General features: G+C 43.4%; 1 protein-coding gene across 1 annotated transcript in view; it reads right to left on the reverse strand.

Moving 5' to 3' along the window:
- Window positions 1–4,499: 4,499 nt before the first annotated feature.
- The window catches only part of LOC138300147 (zinc finger protein 37A-like), a 68,453-nt gene continuing 46,411 nt past the window's right edge, over window positions 4,500–26,541 (reverse strand). The window contains exons 4-7 of the mRNA XM_069239098.1: window positions 14,765–14,878; window positions 13,250–13,336; window positions 10,831–10,926; window positions 4,500–5,876 (exon numbers count right to left, since the gene is read on the reverse strand). Of these exons, the coding sequence (XP_069095199.1) occupies window positions 5,149–5,876; window positions 10,831–10,926; window positions 13,250–13,336; window positions 14,765–14,878 (1,025 nt within the window). The 3' untranslated portion in view covers window positions 4,500–5,148. The remainder of the gene's footprint in view (window positions 5,877–10,830; window positions 10,927–13,249; window positions 13,337–14,764; window positions 14,879–26,541) is intronic.

Consider the following 26,541-nt stretch of genomic DNA (forward strand, 5'->3'; position numbering starts at 1 on the left):
TGTGTGCGGATGTGTTTGTGAATGGAAGAATGCATGGATGTATGTATGTGTGAATGAGTGTGTGTCTGTGTGTGATGGGGGCATGGATGTAGGGGCCTGGGGGTGCCTGGAGAGGTGGGGAGGAAGGGTGGTGTCTGGAGAGGTAGGGGGGTAGAGGCCTTCTATCAGTGACAGGGAAGGAATTCCCTGTCACTGATAGGGCCTACTGCCATGGTTTTCGTGGCGTTGCGAAAGCAAGAAAACCATGGTGGTAGGCAGGATCATAATCCCGGCGGCGGCACAATTAACAACCACAATATCAAAGTAATGGATATTTAAAACGTCATACATAAATACATGATATAATGACCAACAATATTCAAAACTTCAATATAACAGTACCCCAGATATTATGACTTTGATATTAAGTACCATACATATTTTGTAATTGTTAGGATTTTACTATCCAGTCACTCTGCAGTGCTCACGAAGGCCCTTTGGAGTCTTGTCTTTTATCCCTGAATATGATGTTATACTCTTCCAAACCTTGCATTGTCAGATACACTTTATTTTCCACTCTATGCTTCCACACTACTGCTCCAATGCATCATAGTCTCTGTAATCTTTTCTATCTCCAAACCCTTCCCAGACTACACCTTGGAGGTGCTATTCTATTTTCTGCATTGATTCCTGGTTCCCATGGCCTTTCTGACCTCTATATACATGTCTTCTGGACTTTTGACTCCTGTGGCTCTGACTCATACTATGTAACTGGCTTTCCTGTGTACTGTCTTGTGGCTGCTGGTTTCACTGGTCTTCCCCTTTCCAAGACTCAGTTCTGCCTTCCCTTCATTGGTGGGTCCCTGATTCCTTGCATCTGGCTCTGTCCCTACACCAGGGCTCCTCACTTAAGCCTCCAGCAACTTCATCCCTGTGTGCGCAGAGTGCAGTGGCTTCTAATTGACTCCACTGCTGTATCCCCCTGCTATTTGTGTTATCCTCCACCTATATTCCAGGCTTGTCTTTGCTTTCAGTTTTCATTGTTGTCTTATTTTATGTTTCTGTTCTGATTAGTCATTTGTCTCTGATGCCAATCTCTTGTTTATCCTGCTTCTGTGTTTCACTGTTTTCCTAGAACCTAGATCCTGTCAGCACACATCCAGACCTTTTCTTGTATATGCAAATGCCTTGTCCTGTATTCCTTTATTCCTGTTTTGGCTGCATATTCATATCCTGCCCTTGTTAGTGTGCAGAATTCCAGTATACTCGGTTTTGTGTATTCCAATCCTCTTCTTGACCCTTATTCCAGAGGAACCCTCGCTTACAGACCCCCTGACCCCCGACAGCAGATCTGCGACTCCACCTCCGACGTCATCAGCACGCATGCCCTCCAATCCACAGACTACATACTCCTCGAGGACCTGAACTTACACCTCGAGAACACCAACAACAACTCCACCCCCCTTATCGTCAACCTCGGCCTCAAGCAGCTTGTCATGACACATCCCACTCTGCAGGACACACGCTCGACCCCCATTTACTCTTCCAGCAAACACCTCTCCTTCAGCCACACCACCGAACTCCACTGGACCGACCACCAATGCATCCACTTCTCCTTTGAGAAACCCACAACACACCATCACCCGCAACAGATTCCCTACCGCAGATGGAACAAGGTCACCTAAGACCAGCTGATCCCCAGTCTCTCCCGGAGCCCACCTATCGACACTGCCGTCACAGCAGCTCTCAACCTCTAGCGATGGATCGACGACTGTGCCAACACTCTCACCCTGATCAAGAAACCCTCTAACAGACGCAGCAACAGAAAGGCCTTCTAGTTCACTGTCGACCTCCAAGAGTCCAAGCAAACATGCCGAAGACTCGAGAAAAACAGACACCGGACAACTACACAGCCTTCAAGAACGCCATCTGCCAACCCCACCATCTCTTCCGAACCGCTAAAAGAACCGCTGTCAAAGAATGCATCGACAACAACGCACACAGCTACAAGGAGCTCTTCAACATTGTGAAGGAACTCTCCAACCCCGGCTCCAACATCAATGACAACCCACCATCACAAGACCTCTGTGACTCTCTGACCACCTTCTTCTACCGCAAGATCACGCATATCCATGACACCTCCAATACCCAGACCCCTCCGTCAACCACCGACACCATTGACTCGCGGCCCACCAGACTCCTGCTCTCCTGGACCCACGTCAACGACACCATCAAAACCATGAACACCATCTACTCCAGCTCACCATCCAACCCCTGCCCTCACCACGTCTTCAACAAACCAAGCTTCATCATCGCACCCCAACTCCGGAAGATCATCAACAGTTCCTTCAAGACTGCCACCCTCCCAGAGAGCTGGAAACACGCCAAGATCAACGCACTCCTCAAGAAACCCAAGGTGTGCCCAAAGGACCTAAAGAACTTCCGGCCCATCTCCCTGCTCCCCTTCCCAGCAAAAGTCATCGAGAAAATTGTCAACAAACAACTGACCTGTTTCCCCAAGGAGAATAACACTCTGGCCCGTCCCAATCCAGATTCAGCAGCAACCACAGCACCGAAACCGCCCTCATCGCTGCCATCAACGATATCAGGATCATACTTGACAACGGCAAAACCACGGGCCTCATCCTCCTGGACCTCTCGGCCGCGTTCGACACCGTCTGCCACCCCACCCTACGCACATGCCTCAATGACGCAGGGATCTGCGACAGAGCCAAGGACTGGATCACCTCCTTCCTCACCGGCAGAACCCAGAGAGTCCGCCTCCCTCCATTCCACTCTGAAACCACCAAAATCATCTGCGGCATACCCCAGGGATCGTCCCACAGCCTGACCCTCTTTAATGTCTCCATGGCACACCTCTCAAACATTGCCTTTGATTGAGCTTTGTCCAAGGCCGAAAAAGTGGCCACATGTTTTCCCAAATCTTTAACAAACTTGTCCCCAAACAACATTCCGTTTGCTAAAGTGCCTGCGTCATTGGGGGCCAACTCTGCCAGTTTAGGGTCAATCCATATGAGGAAGGACCGTGTCCTCTCAGTAGAAATAGCACAGTTTGCATTGCCAAGCAAACATATGGCTCTTTGAGACCTTTGCCATATAGTGTCCAGGTCTAAAGGAGTATTGGACTTCTTAGCTAGTTCTGCCAGTTTAAGGATCTTTGTAAAAGGACCAGATATGTCCAGCAACTTGTCCTGGCATCCGTTCCAGGCTCTGTCCAAACCCTTCTTGGGGTCTATGGTGAACTTTTTAATAAAAGTTGCCAGATTTGGATCTAGCTCCGGGGTATCTGCAACTTTCGCTAGAAGTGAGGGCCATGGACATTCGTAGCGTACAGTGCTACGCATGTCGCGGTCGAAACCTTCACGGATCCTGTCCTGTACCTAGTGTGCTACCTCAGCACAAGGTAACGTGATTATTGGCCCAAGTGTATTTTTAATATGCCAATACTTCTGAAATAATTAAGACAGTTATCAGGCTTCCCATTCATAATTCAGTCGCTCGCGAGCAGCACCCCACTCTCTAAAAGCTTACCAATAACTTCTGGAACATTTTCTTCACCAGGTACACTGCCTTTTTTAACACTGGGTTGCAAACAATTTCATGTGTACATAGTACTAACAAGGAACACACAAAAAAAGAAAAGGGTAGATGTGTCTGGCCTCTGAAAAACCCTTCTCTGACAGGTCTATTCACCCTCTGTGAATGAATAAGCCTCCAGGAAAAACATATTTTTTGACATTGATGTTATGTGCAAATGACATCTGACCTTTCAACGTGGTGGATTGGAGTTTAGATAATACATGGACGATGAAATTAAGATAAGTTAGAAATACATTTTGCTTGAAACATGAGCTAAAATAGAAGCAACACCTGTTAATGTTTTTAGACCAGTGTGCATCATGGAAAACCACTGAAAAGAAAATATGGAAAGGACTGAATGAATAACAAAACAAACATTTCTAATTAACCTAATGTGGTGCTACTGTGCCCTTTGGAAAAAGTACAATTAAGGCTTGAATCAAAATTGGCTTTGCTGACATACAAGCAGCAGTAACATTACTGATGAAGTTAAATGCGCAACCATCAGGGATAATTGAATTACCAAAGGCTGTCAGGCTATTACCACGAGGTATCCTGTTTACAAATCAATAATCATAACCACTAAAATTAAGAACAATTCTGTGCTCTTCTTACAAAGGGGCACTGTCAACCTCCATCTTTCAACAGGAGGCTAACAGTAGTGGATTACCAATCATGTAATGATTGAAAGTCAATAAAATGTCCATGCAATGAGTATTTTTTTTATAGTCAGTTGCATTTTAGTATCTTGAAAGTTTGCCAGTTGCACCCAAATAATGTACAGCATTTAAGTGTTTGGAATACTCTAAAACTGCAATACAAATGATATTACCAGTTGACAGAGAAGTGTTATAAGTAGAGCAGCAATTTACTACAGCTGTATTTCTTGATTTAAAAAGATGATATTACAGAATAGCTGATGAATTTGCACACTAAATTTAATGTAGTAGACGTGCTGACATTTTATGGGATCCACAAATGGATGGAAGCATAATGAGTGGCAAGGGGAATTTGATAGAAAAAAACTTCAAAACAGAACCTACAGAGTACAGCTTCAGAGAAGAAGGCATAAAGGATAAGACAGGAACAGATTTCTGAGGGGAATACACAAAATTACAGACAATATTGGTAAGGCTGCCAGCCATCCAAGAGGTGTAGGCAAATGAAAGATGGGAGTACAGATGGGAAGGACCTAAACAAGACTTTAACATACTGTGGACAATAGGAAAAGAAGACTCAGAAGGAGAAGCATAGACCTTTTTAAAGCATTAACATTTTAAGAGTAGAAAGTGATGAATTTACAGACCGGATGAATATTGTATAGTTGATATGAACATCTGAAAAATAGAAGACACATAAAAAATATAGGTGCAGGGGTGAAGGTCACACGTGTGCCAGTCTGGTGGGAAAGTTAACCTCTTATCATTTGAACATTCATAATGTATACAGTATTGAAGGTGAAATGAGGAGAGTTCAGCAATACTTCAGTGGTTGCTCTGGCCTATTCACGTTTTCTTGTTCAAAGAAATGTTTATTGTCCAAGAGAAACTTTTAGCATGTTTATCTCTGTCAAAGATAGTGCCTACATGTTTTCTGGTGTGTATTAAGATTATGCTTCAGACTGAAGCTTTTCCCGCATCCAGTACATTGATAAGGCCTCTCTCCAGTGTGTATCCTCCGATGTGCAATCAAAGTCCGCTTCCGAATGAAACTTTTACCACAGTCAGTGCAATGATAGGGTCTTTGTCCTGTGTGAGTTCTCTGGTGCTCAATAAGAGATTCTTTATGTTTAAAGCTTTTGTCACATTCAGTACATTGATACTGTCTTTCTCCCATCTGCACATTTCTTTGTTCAACTTGAGATCCCATCCAACTAACGCTTTTGTCACCATCATTACTGTTGTAATGCTTCTCTGTGGGATGTGTGTGCTCATTTCTTAAATGGTGTTTAACTGATAAGAATTTTTCAGCTTCATGATATTCTCGAGAATGCCAACTTCTCTGTGTCTGTGTGTTTGGTTCACATGTAACAACATTTTCAGTCCTCAGATTATTCTCACATTTGTTATAATCACCAGATCTTTCATCTCGCTGCGTCTCCAAATTTGCATTGGAATACACTGGATTACTGAAACAACTTTCAGGCTGAACAGTTTTCTCTTGTTCCAGGACCGGCCATAACTGAGTTCTGGGTTGTGTTCTCTTGACTTTGGCTTTCCGAGTTAAATGTCTCAATTCTGTTTTCTCAGCACACATTGCCGGGAATTTTATTTCTCTTCTGGTACTGCTTCCATAATCTGTTGGATGAAATGGTTGGAGTCAGTACATGGTGCAGATATCAGATGTCTGGGTCGGTGCCACTAATATAATTTAAGAAACACTGAACCAGTGCACAATTTGCCACATCTTCAGACCACATGAGTGAAAGGGAAAGAGTGTATTCTTGGGCTCATTTATGGAAAAAAGGAAATGTCTTTAAGGGATGAGAATATATGTCTTTAAAATTGTTGCAGTAAATCCAGAGCAAGGAGGTACAGCCAAAAAGACTGGCCTCCACAATATAGTACTAGGAGGCAACAGGAAAGATATATGATAGAAAATTATATTTGATTTAATTCCGGAGACTGATATGGCCTGTAAAGTTTGTGTGTGGATGCCCAGAGGCAGAATTTAATTAAAATGAACTGCATCTATTACTCTATACTGACAAGATTAGTTTTCCTTATGATTCCCCAAGTTAAAATGGTAAAGGCTAAAGAGGATGTTAGGGGCTTTATTTAGAGTTTGGTGGATGGGTACTCCACAAACGTGACCGATATCTTGTCTGCCTTCTTACAACTGCCATTTGATATAATGCACTTGTAATAAGGCAGACCTGGTATCTGTCACATTTATGACATAACAACCCAACTGCCAAACTCCAAATCATGCTCGAGGTCCTGTAATGGATGTCATGGTCTGGCAGGCCTTGTGTCCCCACGGTCTCATCAGTGTCAAGCACTCATTAGATTTCTGGCGCTGGCCCTCAGCGCCCAAACAGAATTTCTGGCAAACAGGAAAAAAAATTAAAAAACAAAAAAAACAACAACTTCACTATTTTAGGCTCTTAACACAAACAGGACCGAACACATGGATACTGCCTTTTGCCCACAACTCCGCAAAGTGGAGAAAACAAACCTCTCTCTTTGGCTGTGGAAATGCAAATAAAACTGTGATTGTCCAAAGATGCATACTCCATCCTGTTACAGGCCGTCCAGTAATGGCTCGTGCCACCAACAGAGGTTCACGCATACAACTACAAATAGAATCAAATATCAAGAAAAGTATGGAAATAATATATTGTTTTCGAATTTATGGACTCTGTGTACCATGCCTATTTTTGTCTTATGTTTTATTTTAGTATTCCTTAGACACTCATGACTGGGAGCCTACTTATAAAAGTTACTCATAGCTGGAGGATTAGGGTATGGAATCAAAACCTTCCATCACCAGGGCCACCCTCTCTTCCACCAGGGTTAGAGGGCTATACAAGATTCTGATGTCTTCCTCCTACCACTCCATGAACTGCACTACTAACAATATGAGACCCAGCTGGAAGTCTATCCATTTCTTCCAACTTCGTTCGGCATCTAAGCCCCAGGACCTAGATTCATAGTGATAATTATAATTTCAGAGCATTTTGGAAGTTAACATTCAAAAGCATTTGGCACATAGGATGGAATGTACTTTGACAGAAAATGTCGACTTTGCATCATATAGGGCTAATTGGGGGAAACAACCTAATTGGGGAAACAACCTGTGTATCATTTAATGGCTGTTAAAAAAATAGTGGTATTATACAATGCCCCTTGACACAGATTCTGGCTGATTGAATAGCAGAATCAACAATGGTCCTACACTGTAAGCACGTTGCTCAGTGGATACAAAGTATGCCTTGTTTTGTGAAAATAAAACAGCGATGTCTGTTTAAAGGAGGCATACCATCCTTTTTAAACGTGCACATTCCTAATTAACCTGCATCTTAGGCTACTAAAATGGTTTAAAAAAAAAAAAGTTCAGAGCCTTAGTCAAAGGCAACAACTTTGAGCTCCCTCTTATTTAGAAACAGTGGTGAGGAGTAATAACCTTCAGTCAGTTGTAAAGTGCCTTTCCTGGTTATCAGATGTTCATCCTGCCCATTTCATAAATTGAGCCAAAGTCCTCATTCAGCATGGTATCGATCAAACACTGAAGAGGAGGTCAGCAGGGCTGCAACAACAGAGGTAAAGACACTGCACATGGAATGCCTAGAAGTCTGATAGTCTCTTCCGGAGAAAGCAAACAGACACAAGCCACACTATAGCACATGCATGATCATAGCGCGTACTTTGAGACATGGGCTTACTCCATCTAGAAAACCTAGATTAACCTGAGATAATTATCTTCTCATCCCTTCGGACTTTTGGCCCTTTAAGATTTTTAAAGCCTTTTCTTTGCGTTTCAATCCCCACTTATCAGGATTAATTCACGACACAGCTTATCTTTGGCATTTAAATTCCTAATGCAGGCATATAAAATGAAAGACTAATTCAGAAATAGCAATTCAGAAAGGAAAGACGTTTGAAACATTATAGGTCACAGCAGCTTTCGTGTCCAGATATCCTTAACTATCATTAAAAGGAATAGCTTTTTTGGGTAATTTTCTGGTGTTTTACAATATTTTCTTAGGGGGGGTGAACCTTTAACATCCCTAGATAGGGTCAAGCTTGCTTGGCACACTATTAAGTATTGTAGCACCCAGCCCCTTTAGAATCAGTGTCTTTTTGGCCATTTATGTAAAAGTGTCCATGCAGCATGTGGCCCAAGTAATTTTTTTCCTTCTTTGGAGGGCACCACGCAAACACCAATAGAAGATGTGAGGCCTACTTACTCTATGCTATTCAGGAAATGTATTTATGTACTTTCTCAGGTTTTAGGCAGACACAGTGTCAGCATCGGTTCAACATGCCATCATAACGTGCATGTACCCAGTGACAATGATCAGCCAGCAGCACTAAGATTCGGTCAAAACACCCACACCCCAAAACATTTCTGTCCCCCTACCCATTCCCTCTTTCCCATGCCTACCCAGGGATGGGGGACTGGCATTCACACGTGCATGAGTGGTATAAATCCAATCCTAGCAGTCTGATACTTAAAATCAGTAGAAACTGTAAAATTGTAGGTGTTTGTTATATTTGCTGTGGTATGGAATTTCACATCAGTGGGTTCCTGACTCAAAAAGTATGGCCACCTGTGTGAATGTCTTGAACAGGTAGATTTGTATCGAAATTCAAATATGCAGAACAGAGAAATGTAATAGTGAAATGTGGCTGTAACTTTTCAACCAGAAAAAATTAGATCAAGGGCTGCTTCTGAAAGTGCACTTCACCCGAACGTTTACACATGGACAAACTAGAAGTCAGTGAAGGTTATTGATACATTTCAACTTTCCATGTCACTAATTAATAATCAATATGCTACTAGACGTGTCTCTGTGGCCCTCCTTCCAAAATATGACAAGTAGTAGTTCCACAACAAAAAAAGGACAGTATCTTTTACGGAGGCATTATGTGCCCACAGAGGATCAGCATTCTCCTTGACCTTTCAATGATCGCACCAACTAACCATGGCTCAGCACTTGCTTTCCCATCCTGTATATGCTTCACACGGTACTTGTCTGCCTCCCAAAAGCTACACATAAGATGGTTGTTAAAGCTCTCATTACCTGCCCATTAGACTTTGGGAATGTGCTTTACATTGGCATCTCCGCTCCTTTAATGCATGGACTACAGGTGATTCAAAATTTGGCAGCCAGCCGGATCCCCTACTTTCTCTCTTCTCAGGGAACTTTGTTGGCTCCTTATACAAAAATTGTCAGTATTCAAGATTTTACGCTTTACTCATAAAATCCTTAACAATGCAGGTCCTTCTTACAAGAACAAAAACGTTTTGCTCTATCATTCTAAGCACATTTTTACCCCTAACCAACCTCGGTCTGACCTTTCCCTCTTCCATCTTTCACTCCAGACTAGGGAACCACTCCTTTTCTTGCTTGGCAGTCAATAAGAGGAGCCTACTCCCATTAATATGTGTCAAATTTCCAGGTTTTTGTTCATCAAAAACAACTCAAAAACATCATTTAGCTAGTGCCTTTTTACTCTCTTGTGTTCAACAAATATTATCTCAGCCCCAGCACACCCTTTTCAGGGTAACCGCTGTGCAAATGTTGTTAATGATAATAATAATAATATTAATAACAAAAACAATGAAGAGTCTTCAATATTGTCCCCATATTCATAAAATCACCCGTCTCTTTTTACCTATGTGTCTGCAATGTGTTGAAAATACAGTGGCCCTCAATATTTGTGAAAAAGGTCCACCATAAAATGGGCATGGTGCTAAATGGTTTTCAAAATAAGCTACCCAGTATGTGTATTCTAGTGTTTCCACATAAAAGCAGTATATTGCTGTCACACAGTGGGATGATGTTCTGCTATTTCTCCAACATCAAATAATATTTTATCTATTTTTCTGCAAGTGTCAGTACTAATTATTAGTCCTCACCACATATTCCAATTTCTTACACTCTTAACACTCTAGAAAAAAATGAGGGGTATAAAAGTAATGAACCCAGGTAAAACCCACTGGCTGTTTATTATCACCCTGAAAGAGGTGTGATTAGCACTGACTGCTGTTTGAAGAATCAGAGGTTATGGCTGTTATCTTCTTTCTCTCTGTGGATAGTTTCTCATTCAATTCATTTTAGTAGGTAGCTTTGTTTATATGTTATTGATTTGCTTTTTTTGACCTATTGTTTTGTCCTATGGGATGAACCAGCTCCTATGTTGAAAGGAAAGAATGAATGCTGTGTGGAAGTGATACATATTTCTTCCTCTTGCTAATGTGAGCCCTTCAAGGAACAACTATTTATGCAACATGGGGATGTAGAGTTATTCCTTTGAGAGATTAACTCACCACTAAGTAGCAATATGTTGCCACAGCTTGCTACAAATAATTTAAATTGTGAGCTTTACTTAAAAATATGAAGTCATTTATCACCCACAGAGGTATGGGACAGAGAATCGTACCTACAGTAAATCAACCTTTTCTGTTCAAGAGTCATAACATTCTATATAGAAAATACTATAGGGATATTTTCTAGGGGGATTAGTGTACCTTAAATATCCTCCTGCTCACCATATTTTCATATTTTAGAGGGGTACCACTCACCTGGTGCTATTTCCTGATGTGTCAGCTCCTCTTGTGGTTGGATTTCTTCTTTAGTTGAAAAGCTTATTGAAAATGCAGATTTTACAACTGGATTTCCTGGGTTATTGAAAAATAGAAATTATCATTAAAAAACTAAAGTAGAGTTGTCAGAATCTCTGTGTAACTAGTTGATTAACATGCTTGTTGTCACCTGCAAAATTTCAAGTATTCAGAGTTGGACAGATGTCCATGTTAGTATATTTCTTCAACCCATTCTCCACAAAAGGAATCCTGTCACTACCTGTTCTAGACTCATCCATATAGTAAATAAACAAGGAGTTTAGTGCCTGATGTGTTACATGATTTTGTAGTCACAAAGCCTGTGATTAGCAAAATTACAGTCTTATCAGCCACAGAATTGCTGATCACAATGTATGAACACCGTTTTGCAAGTAGCTTTTGTGATCCATTCTGGTTCACAATTAGGAGGCACTGTGAAAGGGGCATTAACCAACTACTTGGGAATCAGAATGCAATGTATCACTGTTTTGGAGTCCCAGCTGTGGCCACAAACCAATGATCAGTTACGAGAAAATAACTGTGGGTGGTAACCTTTTTGGAAAGTGGAAGCTGTCCCTTCTAGAAAATCATGGTGAACAGCCCTGCAGGGAGCAGACAGCAGCCCAGGGAACCACTGTCTGCACCCCCAATGTTATTCTCTGTTTTCATGACAGCAGCATGAATTAGGGTTTGTGTAGCCACCTTAACTGTGCAGGAAATACCTTGTGATGCGGGTCATAAATGACCCCGTCACCCTACAACAAAATCTCTCCAGAAGTATAAGTTATTAGCTTTTTGATTTTCAAAAACAAAACCTACTTTGGAATTGTGTTTGAAACCAAAAAATGCTAGAAGTTTGTTGGATGGCAATCAAAACCTACAGCATACGTTAACGAAACTTTTCCTACCTTGAAGGAGGTTCCTTTCAACATTCAGAGATGACTGTGAGTTGGTTGTCATCTCACACCTTGGTGGACTGTGGCCCATCAGGGTAGAGGAGGTGATATCCCTTTCCACTGAACGGACTGCACTCAATCCGTCAAAACCTAAATGAGGCCTTAAGTCTAAACCATAACTACAGTTGCTATTGGCTTTGAGGAGGGGAAGCCTTGAGTGGGTCATGATGCTCCTCCCCTTGTTCATCAGCAGTAATAAATACTGTATTACACTCAGCAGATATGCATGTATGTATGTACAAGTGTTTTTAAAAGTTGCCCACATCCATAGGGACATTTTTGGAACACTAATTTCTCAAAAACTGCTAATTTAATTTACACCAAACAAAAGAAAGGCACATCTTTGAGTATAGTTCTATGTTTATGCCAAGTTTGGTTTAATGTCATTCAGCCGAATTTGTATATGAAAGTTTAAAGTTTTCTATAGGTGTTCAAATGAGAAAATTCACTTTTTTGAACCCAAACTTCTCCAGAAAAAATGTACACTGATACTTCAAACAGCACCATTGAAACAATACTTTTTAATGAAAACTTTGACCCGAAGAGTCTTTTTAGATCGAAAAGATCTACAGGCGTCACAATTCTGTTCTTGATGGTCTGGAGATAGACAGAGATTACAAATGGAATGTTTATCGGTGTACGGAAATTTAGCGTGACACTGAGAACAGAATTGAAACGGAGTTCGTTCCATCAGACTTACATTGAAGTAGGCCCTTAAAGGGCATTGCCCTTGTAAGAGCAAGAAATTTGACCCCGATGGTCTAAATAGGATCGAGTATAGATGGAAACACGATCGAAAACAATACCAACGATATTATAGAAAAGGTAGGATAAGTTCAGAATTACCGAACTGAGATTCACCGGATCGAGAAGAAACACGTCTGAACACAACAGCTGAAAGAAAACAATCTAACAAAGGACTCGATACCCATGCGCACTATCACCGAGGAGGAGTCACTCGATCGCGTGACTTGAAGAGCTCCTTCGAAGCAAAACAACTTGTAACACTCCGAGCCCAACACTAGATGGCGGACTTATACACAGCATGTGTATCTACAGCTACACATGCCACTGAGAAAAAATATATATATATATATATATATATATATATATATATATATATATATATATATATATATATATATATACATACATATATTCTGTTTTTGGACCGTATTTACAGTTTGTGGACAGTATTTCCATTTCCTTGTCCCAGCCATCAGTGTCTTTCAGGGATGAGATCTTTTGGTAGAGTGCATCCAAAGACAGTTATCTGTTAGTCTGCTAGGGTGGGGATCAATAATAATGGTGACACCACTATTATAGTAAGCATTATTACACAGACATAAGGTTGCCTAATCTCTGTTCAGACAGACACCCGAGCATCAACTCAGAAAAATACATGGTATAACTTATTTACACACCTTGTTTGAAGATTTCATTTCCTTGCTCCGTGTGCTTTTTGTCTGTGACATAGTTATCGTTCTCTTCCTTTATCATGAATGAAAGAACTGGTACAATAACAACATGGCATGTTAATAAATGATGCTAATTGGGTGTTATAAACGGTTAAAGTAATTGTAAATTTGTAATGTGTGCAGACAAATACCAGGGGCCCAGCTCCTAGATGGAGCAAACAATAAAATAGGCATATTCGGATAATAAACAGACTATAATGACAGTACAGGAATAAAAAAATAAAAAAAGCAAGATTACATTTGTGCTGAACATGAAAATAAGAATATATGCATCGTTATAATAGACATCCTATCACTGGATGGAAGGTAGTGAGTAAAATCATAAAGAAAACTTTGGAATGGGGGCAGCTAAGTGAGTTCATTATGAAACCATCCTTTATGCAGACCTGTAAAACATTAATCAGTGAAAATCTCTTTGGGAAAAATAGAGAAAGTTGATCACATTATGTGCATGTCATAAAGACTCATAACATGACAGCTGAAGGAAGAATTATAGTATTGTACAGAAGAGGTGTGTATTGAATTCCAACGGATGGGCACAACCCATATATACACTTGTTGAGAAGGTTGTAAGTACAAATGCGGCAGCATACCTGGCTCCTAGGGATTTAGCTGAACATGACTCCACGTTGTTGATGGTTCTTGGCTGACTGCCTGTCATCAGAATATCCTTCATGTGAACTACTGTGCTACATAGTAAAACTTACCAGAATAGAAGGATTCTTCATTCTCAATCCTGCTGTCTCCTAAGATATTAATACATATGATATAGAAAAGGCTCGATGGTTGGATCTGTTTTCTATTAGGTCACATTTTTTGGAAACGGTCTATCTTTGGCTACAAATCCTGAATCAGTTGTATTGTTTTGGGTTTAGGAAGAAATGTAAGTCTAAGCTCATCATCTATATGTAATTCTGTTAGGTTTTAGCTTTTTGTTCTTTGCAGTTCAGTATCAGCCAACCATTCATTAGGAGTGTGGTCAATAATATGACAAATAATAAAAATGTTATATCCTGACATCTTCTATCCCACTTTGAGTGTGTCTGTGATGCAATACTATGGTCCTGTGGAATGTATGATGTTGATTAGTCTTAAATTGAGAGTGGTACACCAGATGTAGTTGATACCTGTGTTGGAGATGGATTATGCAAGGAACACACTGCTTCTGGTGTGGTGTGCTTCATTGATGCAGAAGGTGACAAATACCTGTGAGCCTAATGAATAGAACCTGTTAGTTTTCCCACTCAATAATAACATCTGTAGATATTTGCTCTAAATTCTTCAAAACACTAAGCTCGAACGGTCTATAAAGAAGACAGTTGTTTGTGCAAATGTGCCACACAGTACATCATGCTTCCATTATAAAACTTTAGCAAGACAACCTTGTTAGTACTTGTCTTCACCTTAGTGAAGATCACACACTCTTTATTCAGTAACATGAAAATAATATACATATTTCACCTGAACTGGGTCTACAGTGCTTTTCATCTGTTTCGGCACCCATGTATTCTGTCGAATTTGCAACTGACTTGTCTAACATTGTTGGAAAATTGTTCGCATTAAGAGGGGGGCGTTCTGTAAATCAAATTGAAAGATGTTATTTGAACGGTTTGGGAGAGAACCAAAAAATCAATTTAAATTTAACTTTGTTTATTTCAAATATTGTGCACTACTACTCCCATCATGGATGTGCGCTGGAACTTTGTACTATACATTTAAAAAAATATAAAACTGCATGTTTTAAAGACTAGAAAGCCAATTTTAACATCACTACAAAATAATGTATTTAAACTAGATATTTAAGCATTAAACAAATATGTATTTATTTTCTGAAGAACAAGTATAACATTCTTAAAGGGCAAATCGGTGATTTAAAAAATATAACACTTAAGGCGTCTTTATGCGTTACTGGTTATTTGGTAAGTTATTTGTGTATTTCATCATTATAATTCTTGCCAACCTTCCTGTTGTAAGATGATGCCTTCATTTGTCAACCTTCCTACACAAACATCCTTATGTTACATCTGAGGACTCCTATAACAACAAAGACATGCTCACCTTCTCTTATCTATTTAAACCCCTACATTATGTCAATGTCTCTGTTGTACCTCCTTTCCTGTCCCACTTCCATACTACAATTATAAAGGCATGGGGGATAGTATAGTATCTAACACAATAAACAAGTTAATACCTCTTAACCTGAATTAACGTTTATTTTTCTTGTTTGGTATAAGAGAGTATTTTGACACAAATTTCATTATATCATATTGCACAAAACTTCATAATACACAATTTGTCATAATGGTTCACAACATCTCAGGCTCCATGTTGTCTTTTAACAGCATAAATTCTTGTTTTTCACAGTTCATAACAAAATAGTGCATGTACAGCCAACATGTGTTTCACTGTAAAAACATTGTTAGTTTTTCATATCATCGGGGAAATCGGTCTAGTGGGTGGAGTGCACAGTCCCAAGTGTTCAGTGATCCCCAGATGTGACAAGTAACTACTTCCATACTATACAAGACTTAAGGGGTCAAAACGAGCCTGGCGGTCTCTAGACCGACCGCCATATTATGACCATAGTGGTTGTGCCGCGGTCAGTCACCCAGCCCCGCCAGGATCAGAGATTCTGGCGGTTGTCGCGGTCCTAATCTGCCAGGGCAGTGCTGCAAGCAGGGCTGTCTTGGGGATTACAACCTCGTTTTCCGTCAGCGATTTCATGGCGGCAGCACTGCCATGAAAAGGCCGGCGAAGAACGGGTGCAGGTGATTCCGGGAGCCCCTGCACTGCCCAGGCACTTGGCATGGGCAGTGAAGGGGTCCCCCTGGCCATCACCATCGCAATGTTCGCTGTCTGTCTGTTAGACAGTGAACATTGTGACGGTGCTGGTGCACCCTGCATCCTACAGCATGGCCGCCAGCTCAATTACGAGCCGGAGACAATGCTGTAGGGTGTTTCCTGCCTGGCTAGCAGGGGAAAACTCAGGTTTTCACCTGCTGACCTTGCGGGAAACTCTTAATGGGCCTGGCGGGGACGTAGCCACTATGACAGCAACCCCCCTGGTCGGAAGTTCGGCAGACAGCCTAAACTGTCTGCTGAACTCATAATGAGGCCCTTAGGCCTTTGAATTTCTCTTCAAACAATTTCCTTTGATTGTGTCTTGGCAGATCCCCTTTCTTTCTGAAATCCATTAAGTTCATTTGGAAATACTGAACTAAATCATATAAAGGGAGCACTGGATATACTGATTTATGTTAAGTCTCTGACACCATTTTGGGCAGACTGGTCTCACATAGTGGAAAAGCTGAAGCATTAGTAGTTTACTACTGTAGACAATGGCAAATAGTTGCTTGTGACTGGAATTTTGAAGCACTGTGCTGCTGTTGGCTGTCAATCTACAGATTGTTTGACATCTCTAGGGTGCCAAACACAATTCAATAACATAACAACAAAACTAAACAATAAAAGGACACAGCACAATAAATCAGCCAAATAAAACACAACTACTAAAGTACAAGACAACAACAAAACAATGCAATGATGAAGACCAAAAGACAACAGTCCAAAAATCAACACAAAACATCACAACCTCAACAAAATGCAACACATTCTTGTCACACACTATGATCTCGAGACATCTGCTTTCATATTATGGTGGTTAAAGTTCTTTGCACAAAGTACGGGCTTAGTTACCACTAAGTATATATTATAGTGCAAGTCAAATATGTTGTGTTATCTGGCTCTTGGTCTTCAGAATAAGTCAGTGATGTGAAGGCTCCATAATGATTTCTACACTGTTAACTCAATTTCCAATTTTCAGATGATAAAACCTTTCCACGTGAAACACAGCCCTTTGTCTTTTTATTGTGCCTTGTCACACTGCTTAGAAACACTGAGGACACTGGACTTCATAAACCAAGGCCCATATGACCCTCTGGCTCCCAATGCAAAGCTGCATCCACTCCACGTGTGTGTACTGAGCTTCTCTATATGCAGTAAATTTAATCTTTTGTGTGAACTCATTTACAATTCTACGTTTCACAGAGTGTGGCATCATGTCTATAGTCTTTATTTCAGATATATTTGCAGGTCTAATTATACCTGCATAAGAGGCACTTGTAAAAACTGTTTTGAATGTTTGCAGGGATTACTCCATCCTCCTCGTTATGAAGGCGTCATTACTAGCAATATGCAAAATAATGAGCTTTATGTAGAGTGGGTGGAACCGCTTTGCTTCTGACATCAGAGCCTCATTTGGCTCTGCTGTGGAATCCACTTTCCCATTGAGCAGTCACCGCAGAAGCACCAGCTCTACGATGTTGCAAGGCCTGCTGCTTTTAGATTTTTTTCCTGACTGGGACCGATATGCACCGCGTAATGGTCACAGGCATGAATAAAACACGTAATGTTAACCACACAGTTGTGAAAACTGCCAGTATGCCAGGTACATGTATTTTCTGTTGTTCTAAAATAAAGCCTCACTTCTGGGACTTTTCTTTATGTATCTATTTGATTTCTGTGCCAATCTAATACGAACTTGATAATTGCTTTAAGATATGAAATAAGTTTTCATTACACTGAGCACGTGTCTTGACCGTGTTTAAAACCAGCTTTTATGACCGTGTAGGCAGAAGATTCTTCTTGTCAAATTATGTCATCTAAATTATTATGAAACTGTGCCGTTTTTTAAAATCAACCTTGCACTTTAAACCTTGGGCTGGGCCATCTGTTTTTTATATCGATGATGGTGCTAGTTGGGAAATTTGAATCTGTAACTATCTTTTAACTATTTTGATAATTTTTAAACAATTAAATTATTCTCTCATTTTGATATAGGTGTTTTAGAAATTTTGGAATCTAAATGTTGAATTATGTATTGGGAACATCGGTGGATTACAGCAAGCTACTGCCTATGATTGTTTTTTTTATTGCTAGTATCTGAAGGTTTTAGAAAAGTTATTTTTACTCTAAATCTTAACTTAAGTCACTTTGAGAGCACAATGATAATGAATGCATTTTCTTTTTATTCTATGTGTAACTTTTATGACCTATGGTCGAAATAAAGTATGATTTGATTAGATTTTCTTTAAACAGAAAGGTAGTTGTCCCGCCATGCTGCGGCCAGCCGGTCTGTATTGAACATGGTCACCAAAAGTGTTGGCTCTTTAACAAAGATAACACTGTTCTGGCTATTCAAATAAAAAAGAAAAGTATTATAATAATGTGTGTCTTTATGTCAAATCAAAAGCAACCCCAACATACAAAGCACAGGTGAACAGACTGCAATTGTATAATAATGCTACAAAGAGTGGAACTCAACTCTTCCACTTATCTTCCTGACTTAGCGCTGTCTTTTACTGTACATTCTCATGCAAATCATTGTAATCTGTTTTGAAGTTGCTTTCGTAAAACAGTGTAGCTTCATTGGTTAGCACTATGAATCAGCAATGATGTTAGCTTTTATTTATATTTCAGAAATTGATATTTCATGGCTTTTAATTTGGTGAATACGTACAAGCTGTAGTAGTGCATCAGCGGCAATTAAAAACAAACATGGTATGATCAATACAGTGATCGCATTTCTGTGCTGGACCTGGAGGCCATAGCTATACTTCAAAGGAAATCCACCTCACACTCAACAATCACTTCTTCCCCAAGGCTTGGCTTGCTAACCACAGCTAGATCCCCAATTTATTACTACTACATGGTTCAGAGAACATTTTCTTCATGTCTTCTTTTGGTAACTTACCCATAAAGGCCTGCTGTAAGTTATGCCATTCTTTCCTTTTATGTTGTCCATGTGAACTAACTGATAAATGTTTAGATTACAGCTCCTTACTCATTCTTTAATTCTGTATCATGATTTCATCTTTCCTATCTTCACCTTCAGGATTCACATGATAAGCTCTCACAGTTCTGTCCCAGATTTCAGTTGGGTTTAGCCGTGTCCTTCTTTCAGAAACTATGTACCCAATATCCCTAAGTGGGTTTCCGCTGTGCAGGAAATAATAGGCTCACATTTGCCCTATCGAGATTAGTCTCATCTAATCTTTCCTTCTAACGCACAGGAACAATAGTATTTATAGTTGTTGCAAGGGCAGATGTAAACTCACTTGATCTAACCTATTATCTCTCTATATTCTACATTTTCTAAGTGAATTATTACCGTAGGCTCTTTCCAATAAATGTTCTAATATTTGGTGCCAAGTCTGAAGGATTTATTGAATTTTACTGCCGCAGTGTCTAGATTTAGCAACAGGTGCTTGAAAATACACATATTATGAAAACCAAATGCCATATTCAGCTTTAATTAGAATCCATCTGTCCTCACGATGTAAAACCTTCTCTGATTTGCTAGGATCTAATTTTAACTTTCAGATATGTGGTAATAATTTGCCATGGCTGGATGTAAATCTATCTGAGATCTCCTCAGAGAGGTTTGATTAGTTTATTTGTGTTTGTAGAATATTACTCTCAAATTTTCTGACCCTGGATTCAAGTTTGGGCTTTATATGTAGGTTTTCTTTTGTTTTACATGTTATCTCGTAATTTCTTTGTGGCATGAACAATATTTTGTACTTGGATGTGGAAAACACCTTCGATAGATTACCTAAAGTTGAGTCTCTACCCTCTGCTAGATCCTTTATAATGTTTTTTTGGTACTGAACTTATCCCAATGTCAAATTATGCAACTAGCTCTCTGCAGTTGATAATGCGTTGCAGGTCTGTCTTTTGGACGTTGCCTTTTTAATAAGGCGGTCTCTCCAGCTCCACAGATGTCAAGACAAAGGCCCTCATTACAACCCTGGCACTAAATCCCGCTTACCACTGTGCTGACGGCCATCAAGATACCGTTGCCGCGGCGGAAATCTGCTACAGGTATTACGACCCACATCTCGTAATCTGCCACAATACAGACACCCACACAAGTCCGCCTCACCAAAGGTCAGTGATAAACTGGCGATACCAAAACCTACACCATCACGCCAACAGAACTATGCCCACATTCTCATGGCCCATGAAACAACGCACCTGTCATTCAACCGCGGTAATCCATTGGCGGTACACACCGCCTCCTCAAAATACACACACACTTACAAAACACAACCACATTGGAGTATTCAAAATACACACACCTGACACACATACAAACACCACACCCACAACACTATATAAAACACACACCCACATTACCCACAACCCCTTACAATGACCTGTTTGGAAGAAGCCCAGAGAGAGAGAATAGCAAACATAACACCAGCATCCACAGGCACACAACGCCATCACTCATACAACATCCACGCACCTCAAATAATACACCCCAACACATCCCCGCCCACACATCACAACAGACAGCACCTCACACATCACCCTCACCACATCATGGCACCTGAAAGATACCTGAGGTTTTCTGAGGAAGAGCTCAGGGTCGTGGTGGAGGGAATCATCCGGGTAGAGCCACAGCTATTCGGATCACAGGTGCAGCAGACATCCATTGCAAGGAAGATGGAGCTATGACAGGGTCAACGCAGTGGGACAGCATCCAAGAACACAGGATGACATCAGGAAGAGGTGGAACGACCTACAGGGGAAGGTGCGTTCAGTGGTATCCAGACACCAGATAGCCGTACAGAGGACTGGTGGTGGACCCCCACCTCCTCCCCCACAACTAACAACATGGGAGGAGCAAGTCTTGGCAATCATGAATCGTGAGGGCCTGGCAGGAGTAGCAGGAGGACTGGACTCTGGTAAGGCAAATCTTTACTACTATATCCCCCCACCCTACCTGCATGTCATCACCAACCCTCACACCCATCACCCCAACACTCCACAGATACCCCATTATCACAACCCACACATCCCACTCCCAAGGCCTGCATGTCACACCAATGCATGGACACCTATCACCAAAGCATGTCCAGTACAGATACTCACCAGGAATTAACAATCACACAAGGCCAAAGACAATAAGCCAACCACAGGAGTAGAGGGTAACTCACACATTGGACAAGAGGGCACACACAGATACAATAACTATGAATTTACCCCCCAACAGGACCCCTACCCAACGTCACCGGACAGGAGGTGTCAGCCATATCCAGTCCCCCCACAGAAGAGGCCCACAGTGACGACAGCAGCTCTGCACGCCTGGATCAAGCTGACCAGACCGGCCCATCAGGGACCTCGGGACAGTCGGTTCCCCTGCTACTGTCACAAACAACCACAGAACCTCCTCCCTCAGGAAACACCCCCACAGCACCCACCCAGTGGGACCATGCCACTGTCCCCAGGACATGTCAATCAGCAGTGTGTCCACCACTACAGGGACCCCAGGCAAACCCACTAACCCAAGACAATCAGGGACCTGGGGTCAGTGGGAGTGGGCACACGGTTCAGGGGACAGAGGCACAGGATAACAGAGAAGCTGGGAAGACTGCTGTGCGACGGGGAGGACAGGCCCAGGGAACCCACTCTCCACGAGGCACTCTCCAACATCATGGGAGCAGCATACCATCATTCCCAGGAGACCATGGGTACGGTACTGGCCAAGTTTTTGGAGACCCAGCGGCTGCAGGAGGAACAATACCTGGGGATCAGGGAGGACTTGAAGTCCATTAACAAAACCATGGTCACCATTGCAGGGGTGCTGGCAGACATGGCCAACACCAAGAGGGACACAGTGGCACAACAAAGGGCCCCTGACACTAGCCTGAACGATGAACAGCCTTCCAGCTCTGCCAGAGCTAGTGGACAGGAGGTCCTGCCACAGGACCAACAGGCCACCAGCACCCCACCCCCTGCAGAAGGAGAACCACCCAGCAAACGGTCCCTGAGATCCAGGCACAAGACAGAGAACATTGCCAAGTCCCCCGCCAGGAAATAAGACTCTCCTGATAGTCACCCTTCTGTCCTACTCTTTTACCCTGTGCACCTTCAACTGCCATTACTCCACTTCCTATCCCTCCTTGGAAAATGCACCTGTGATGCCAATAGACTGGACTCCACCATGGACATTCCTCCACCATCACCCCAGCCATTGCACAGCCCCCTCCACTTATTAGCACAGAAATAAACACCCTTGACTCACAAATCAATCTGGAGTCAGCCTTCACAAATGTGTTATTGCAAACTTTCAGAAAAATTGCAATGCCAATGTTCATTTTCACATACCAATGTTAGACAGTTGTTGGGCAGCAGTAAACGTAGCGGAAGGCAGAAAGTGGTACACAGATCTGTAAAATGGAAAGCCAAAGTGAACTGTCAGGGTCCATACACATAGGCAAAAAGGCAGAATCATGCAATGTCCTACAGTAGTCTGATATGAGAGGAGCAGTGTCAGTCTCTTATCAGTGTCTCACTGGAAGTATTGCATGATGATGTTGTTTCGGTTGTCAATATCTTCTTCTTCTGCCTCCTCTTCTTCACAGTCCACAAGCTCCACAGCTGCCACAAGACCAACATCAGGCCCATCCTCCTGCAGAAAAGGCACCTGGCATCTCAAAGCCAGGTTGTGCAGCATACAGCATGCCACGATTATCTGGCACACCTTCTTCGGTGAGTAGTATAGGGAGCCACCTGTCAGATGGAGGCACCGGAACCTGGTCTTCAGGAGGCTGAAAGTACGCTCAGTTATCCTCCTAGTCCACCCATGTGCCTCATTGTAGTGTTCCTCTGCCCTTATCCTGGCATTCCTCACTGGGGTCAGTAGCCATGACAGGTTGGGGTAACCAGAGTCACCTGGAAATATAGAGGGGCAACTGTGAGACATGCACCAACATTAGGTACTCTACCATAGCCAGACACCTGGGACCTTGGGCTCACCTATTAGCCACACACAGTGCCTCTGGAGTTGACCCATCACATAATGGATGCTGCTATTCCTCAAAATGTAAGCGTCATGCACTGAGCCAGGATACTTGGCATTCACAAGGGAGATGTACTGGTCTGCCAAACACACCATCTGCACATTCATAGAATGGTAGCTTTTGCAGTTTCTGTACACCTGTTCATTTCTGCGGGGGGACAAATGCCACATGTGTACCATCAATGGCACCAATGATGTTGGGGATATGTCCCAGGGCATAGAAGTTACCTTTCACTGTGGGCAAATCCTCCACCTAGGGGAATACGATGTAGCTGCGCATGTGTTTCAGCAGGGCAGACTACACTTTGGACAACACGTTAGAGAACATTGGCTGTGACATCCCTGATGCTATGGCCACTGTTGTTTGAAAGGACCCACTGGCCAGGAAATGGAGTACTGACAGGACCTTCACTAGAGGGGGGTGTGGGGGGGGGGGGATTCCTGTGGGATGGCGGATAGCTGACATCAGGTCTGGCTCCAACTGGGCACACAGTTCATGGACTGTGGCACAATCAAGTCTGTAGGTGATGATGATGTGTCTGTCTTCCATTGTCGACAGGTCCACCAGGGGTCTGTATACCGGAGGATGATGCCATCTCACCATCTGCCCCAGTGGACTTGGCCTATGGAGGAGAAGGGTGAGCAGAGGGTCATACACCACATAGCTTGCACAAGGGTGTTTAGAACAAATGTGATGTAATCTGTGTTTAGCGCTGTATGTCTGTATTCCTGCACAAAAGTGCTGTGATGCAGTTAGTTGGCCTGCCAAGTGGCCACCTGAAATGGCGGCTGTCTGACCTGTAAGGAGAGACAAGGGGAAATGAGGTAACTGCGCTGTAGTTGTACACCGTCGCGGTAGGCGGACGAAGACCGCAGCGCAATTCGGCATTGGTTATCATTGGATCCTATGGGTTCCAGGAGCCAATGGCGATGTATGCCGGCGGTGACGGTACGCACTGCCGCGGACGTGACCGCCATTTTCTATCTGTTCACTCACTTGATACCTGACCTTCAACAGGAGAGGACCTACACTGCAAGTGCTGCTGTGACCTGAGTCTGGAAGCGATAATGGCTACAGTGTCTGTGGAAAGGGCCCCTGCCTTCACTGCGGAGGAGTTGGACAAACTGGTGGATGGGGTCCTCCCCCAGTACACGCAACTCTACGGTCCACCAGACAAACAGGTGAGTACACTGTGAGCATGATGGATGTGACATGAATGTATGGAGTGGCGTCAATGGAAGATACAGGTGGGGGGTGGGCAGAGGCAAGCATGTGAGGATGGTCATTGTTGGTGTTTGTGGGCCAGGGTGGGTGGTTGTGGCCAATGAGTAAGAATAATCGGACGGGGGAATAAAATCCATTCCTACTTTACATTTCCTCTAGGTCAGCGCCCACCAGAAGAAGGGTATTTGCCGTGCCATCGCCAAGGAAGTGCGGACCCTGGGGGTCTACCATAGATGGAGCACCCACTACCGCAAAAGATGGGAGGATCTGCGCCGCTGGACGAAGAAGACGGTGGAGGCCCAGCTGGGGATGGCCTCCCAACGTGGAAGGGGTTCCCGTCGCACCATGACCCCCCTGATGTACCAGATCCTGGTGGTGGCATATCCGGAGTTGGATGGGTGCTGGAGGGCATCACGGCAGCCACAAGGGGGTGAGTTCTGTCTCATGCAGCTGACTCTGCGCGCTTCATGAGGTTTCTGGGTGTGGGAAGAGGGCTGTGGGTTCCCCTAGGGCAGGGCAAGCGTGCCAGGGTAGATCCATTGTTAGGCAGGCTCAGTGCCAGTCCAACTCCAAAAGTGGTAGTGGCCCTCTACACCTAATCAGGCTCCTGTGGATTCCAGGTGTGCATCAAATGGGTATAGGCACAGTCCACCATGGGCATGTGATTTTCCCCTGAACTGTAAGTGCATGGCCTAGTGCATAGGGCTGCTCCCTATGTGTTGTGTCCACCAACGGTGGTGTTGTTGCAGGCACTGACCATGTCTCTCCTCTGTCTTCCCCCCTTTTTTGTTTTGTCACCCTGTCCTTGTGTGCATTAGCATCATCTGGTGGAGGAGCAGTGGCACCGGAGCAAGAGGGAGCTACAACCCACATGGCCCTGGAGGGTGAATGTACAGAGTCTGAAGGCGAGGAGACACCAGCGACAGCGGCTCCTCCTCTGGTGGGAACTCTCTTGCGGTGGCAGGCACCTCTGTGTCAACAACAGGTACAGCCGCCACCCCCCCTACCAGCACCGCCCTCCCAGCAGCCCCTCATTGAGTTTCCCGTGCCCGCTCACCCAGGAGGGTGGGCATCTCCTTCGCCCCAGGCACCTCAGGCCCTGCCCCAGTCAGCCCTGCTGCCGTCAGTGAGGAGGCTATTGACTTCCTAAGATCCCTCACTGTTGGGCAATCAACCATTTTGAATGCCATCCAGGGTTTTCGAGAGGCATTTGCAGCAAACAAATGCATACTTGGAGGGCATTCATTCTGGCGTGGCAGCCCAACAGAGAGCATTTGAGGCTCTGGCCTCAGCACTGATGCCAGTCATTGTCCCAGCCTCCCCCCTCCAACTTCCATTACCCAGACACAAACCCCTGTACCTTAGCCTATCCCAAGCACATCATCAGACCAGCATGCACACTCATCAAACACAAGAGTGGACATAGCAAACATAAGCACCACACATCCCGCAGGCACTCACCCAAGCACCATCCCCATGCACACACACCAACATCCACTGCTTCCACTGTGTACCCCTCCTCCATCTCCTCCTCTTCCCTCCCAGTCTCATCTCCACTCACACCTGCATGCACTACATCCTCAGCTACTACCTCCATCACCACACACCGCTCATGTGCAATCACCACCCCCACTACCATTCACACATCCCCTGTGTCCTCTCCCAGTGTGTCTGTGAGCCCTACTCCCAAACTACACAAACGCCGGCACACACCCACTCAACAGCCTCCAGCCCATGCACCCTCACCCAAATTCAGCAGACGTACACCTCCTACTACCATTACCTCTTCCTCCACTCCCAAACCCCCTCCATCTTCCCGTCCCAGTGTGTCTAAAAAACGTTTCCTCGCTAACTTTGATCCCAGCCCAGCATCCCAGCCACGAAATCCTCCAGCACTGTGGTCCCTGCAAGTCCTATAACATCGCGGGCCTCACCCGTCAGGGCTGCCAGTGCGCCACCTAATGAGGCAAGGATCGCCCTATTCCGCCACCTGCCAAGGTGAAGAAGGGGACAACATGCCGTAAGGACAAGCCGTAACTAAGCAAGCAGCAAGGCCTCCTCCAAGACAAAAGAGGACAGTGCCAAGGTCCCAGCAGCAACTTCCAAGGCGGAGAAGGGACACAAGGCTAAACGGAAGTCAGCTCA

The sequence above is a fragment of the Pleurodeles waltl genome, chromosome 6 (assembly GCF_031143425.1).
Source record: "Pleurodeles waltl isolate 20211129_DDA chromosome 6, aPleWal1.hap1.20221129, whole genome shotgun sequence".
Lineage (NCBI taxonomy): Eukaryota > Metazoa > Chordata > Amphibia > Caudata > Salamandridae > Pleurodeles > Pleurodeles waltl.